At 47.5% G+C, this 3,140-nt stretch overlaps 1 protein-coding gene across 1 annotated transcript in view; it reads left to right on the forward strand.

Moving 5' to 3' along the window:
- Positions 1 to 2,582, forward strand: part of LOC112402838 (developmental pluripotency-associated protein 2-like) — a 48,569-nt gene extending 45,987 nt beyond the window's left edge. Inside the window, 4 exon segments of the mRNA XM_024750014.1 lie at positions 888 to 954; positions 2,044 to 2,204; positions 2,207 to 2,287; positions 2,290 to 2,582. Coding sequence (XP_024605782.1) covers positions 888 to 954; positions 2,044 to 2,204; positions 2,207 to 2,287; positions 2,290 to 2,582 — 602 coding nt within the window.
- Positions 2,583 to 3,140: the final 558 nt, after the last annotated feature.

Genomic DNA, 3,140 nt, shown 5'->3' on the forward strand with positions numbered 1-3,140 from the left:
GAGGGTGTTACATGGGATGAAGGAAGAAGGAGACAGGGCTGCATCAGGAAGACTGTATGTTCCTTGCTAAGGAGCTGTATTTTGTTTCATAAAGGATGGGAGTGTGCAAAGGCAGGTGAGTGAAATGCCACATGTATTGTTTGGGTCTCTCTTAGTTGCATATTACAGAAACCCAGTTCCATGATCACAACAGGATGTGATCGACTTTCAGAAGTGAAATGTTTTGAGAATAGAGCTACCTTCAGGCAGAGCTGGATCCAGGTGCTCCGACAATGTGGACAAGAACCAGCCTCCCGCTGAAACAGACAAATTTATAATTTAAAAAATTTATAATTAAATTAAAAATTTTTTAAATCTATAATTAAAATTTATTAGTTATTATAATGACTAATTTATAATTAAAATAATACCCAGGTTTCTGTTCTTGGTCTCCTTATTCCTCTCTGTCCTAGGCCATACCTGTTTGATCACATGTTTGCCTAATTAATAAGGAGTAGCGAAGGTCATGGGCCTTGAGCCACAGCTTTCCAATAAGCATCACCGTTTCTGTGATGTTCTGGGCTATCTTCCAGGTCAAGATGACCTGTACAGATTATGTTGACACAGATGCCCCCGGGTCACAGACCACAGGTTCAAAGACACATAGACCACAGATGATTAACCCCAGCTCCTTTGTTCTTCCCCTTTAGAAATCCCTAACTCAGAGACCAAGTTGGAGTGGATCTGAGACTTGTCTCCCATTCCCTTGCTTGGCACCCTGCAACAAGATCCTTGCTTTGTGGCAAACTCCCACCCTCAGTTTGGCTTTCTTTGCTTCGGACACACGAGCCCTTTGCACGGATTCAGTGCTTTGTCTCTGCTTTCCTTCAGGTGCGTTTCTTTCCCAGGTGGGCACTCCTTCCGTGGTGGCAAAGGTGGCTGCCAGCAACCTCGGTCTCCCATTCTGCTGATGCAGTGAGCCAAGCAGAGAAGCCGCTTGCTCCAGAAGTCCTGTGGTTGCTCTCATTGGGGGAGATTGAGTCGCAAGCCCATCCCTGAACCAATCACGCTGACTGATTTGCCAGGTTTGAGTCATGCGCCCGCCCCTGCACGCAGCGGGTGGGCAGCCAAGTGGACATAGGGGAGCTGTGGGGTGGCTTCCCCAATGTGAAATATGGTCGCTGCGATCAGAAGAGGGGGAAACGGAGCACTGGGCAGCTACGAACAACAGATGTCTAGTTTCATATTGTATGACTCCATTTATATGAAACGTCCAGAACAGGTAAATCCAGAGACAAAAGGCAGATTGGTGGTTGCCAGGGGCTGGGAGGAGGGGTAACGGGAGTGATGGTGGTTTAACGGGCAGGGGGTTTCCTTTTGATGTGATAAAAATGTTTTGGAACCAAATAGAGGTGGTGTTTGCACAGCACTGTGAATGTACTAAATGCCACTGAGTTGTTCACTTTATAGTGGTTCATTTTATGTTATGTGAATCCCACCTCAATAAAAAATTGTTTAAAAACCCCAGAAAAATGGCATACCCAAATTACGAGAAGAATTTCTTTGGAGAGACATTAGATGAAGAAAGTGTGACTCTTACATTGGTTCCAGTTAATGAGGGAATTGTTGAAGACCGTCAAAGGGAACCAGGTGTTTCTTCAACTTCACAAGTCAACGTGGAGGGACCTCCCTGGTGGCCCAGTGGGTAAGACTCCGCGCTCCCAATGCAGGGGGCCCGGGTTCGATCCCTGGTCAGGGAACTAGATCCCGCACGCTCGCCGCAACTAAGAAGAAGTCCGCGTGCCGCAACTAAGAAGTCCGCGTGCCGCAACTAAATGATCCCTCCGGCCACAGCGAAGATCCCGTGTGCCACAACTAAGACCCGGCACGGCCAAAATAAATAAATAAACAAAAATATAAAAAAAGAAGTCAGTGTGGAGCCACTGAATACAAATGATCAAGCCTATCCTCCCGAAACAAGCGAAGGGTTCAAGGCTTGTCCCAAATCTAGTTGTAGTAAACCAGTTTATCCCTTGCCGACCATGATGCCTCCAATTAATAAAGTGGCCAGAAAATAGGGCTTTATCTGAGACTCCAGAAACATGCTTATTCCGAAAAGGATCAGTATATTCCTCAATCATCACGGGAGTCCAGACTGCAGTCACGTTCAAGGAAACGCGAGATGGTGACCAATAGAACAAGTGTTCGGAAAAGTAGGATGAGGGAGAGCAGGAAAGGACTACTGTGGTTGGAATGGTAACTTCAGCTCAGGAAGCCACGCTGGCAGCATGGTCAGGAACTGCTGCGAGAACGTTCAGCCTAAGGCTATGAATTCACAGCCCCTTCCCACCTCCGTTGAGTCCTTTCTGCCACAAGCCTCAGCTGTCCAGTGGTGTGTGGTCCCTGGCAGACCGCTCTTGGCAGACACAGAAGGTTGGGTTCGCCTGCAGTTCCGTGCAGGTCAGGCCTGGGTGCCTGACACTCCCTGGGGGATGATCTCTCTCTTTATGTTACCTGCCTGCACTTTCCCATCCCCAGCCCTAGAAGATAATATGTTATACACTGAATGTGCTAAGAGGAATAAGAAAATTATGAAAAGATAAATCGCAATGGGGAAGAGGAAGAAACCTGGTTTGGACACACCAGCATCATTGCTTTTAGATGGTCCCCGGTGGTCCAGTGGTTATGACTCGGTGCTTTCACTGAACAGAAAAAAAAAAAAAAGGAAGTTAAAGAAAAAAAGGGGGGCTTCCCTGGTGGCGCAGTGGTTGAGAGTCCGCCTGTCGATGCAGGGGACACGGGTTTGTGCCCTGGTCCGGGAAGATCCCACATGCCGCAGAGCGGCTGGGCCCGTGAGCCGTGGCCGCTGAGTCTGCATGTCTGGAGCCTGTGCTCCGCAACGGGAGAGGCCACGACAGTGAGAGGCCCTCGTACCGCAAAAGGAAAAAAAAGAAAAAAAGGAACATAGATGTCCATGTCTTAATACAAAATAAAAGGTTACCGGAGGGGAAGGGGGAGGGGTGGGTGAAATCGGCAAAGGGGCGTGATTGTGTGGTAATAATGGTAACTAGACTTACTGTGGTCTATTATTTTGTAGTGTACACAAATTTCGAATTACCCTGTTGTACATCTGTAACATAATGTTATACACTAATTTTACC

The sequence above is a fragment of the Neophocaena asiaeorientalis genome, unplaced genomic scaffold (genome assembly GCF_003031525.2).
Source record: "Neophocaena asiaeorientalis asiaeorientalis breed wild unplaced genomic scaffold, Neophocaena_asiaeorientalis_V1.1 scaffold275, whole genome shotgun sequence".
Lineage (NCBI taxonomy): Eukaryota > Metazoa > Chordata > Mammalia > Artiodactyla > Phocoenidae > Neophocaena > Neophocaena asiaeorientalis.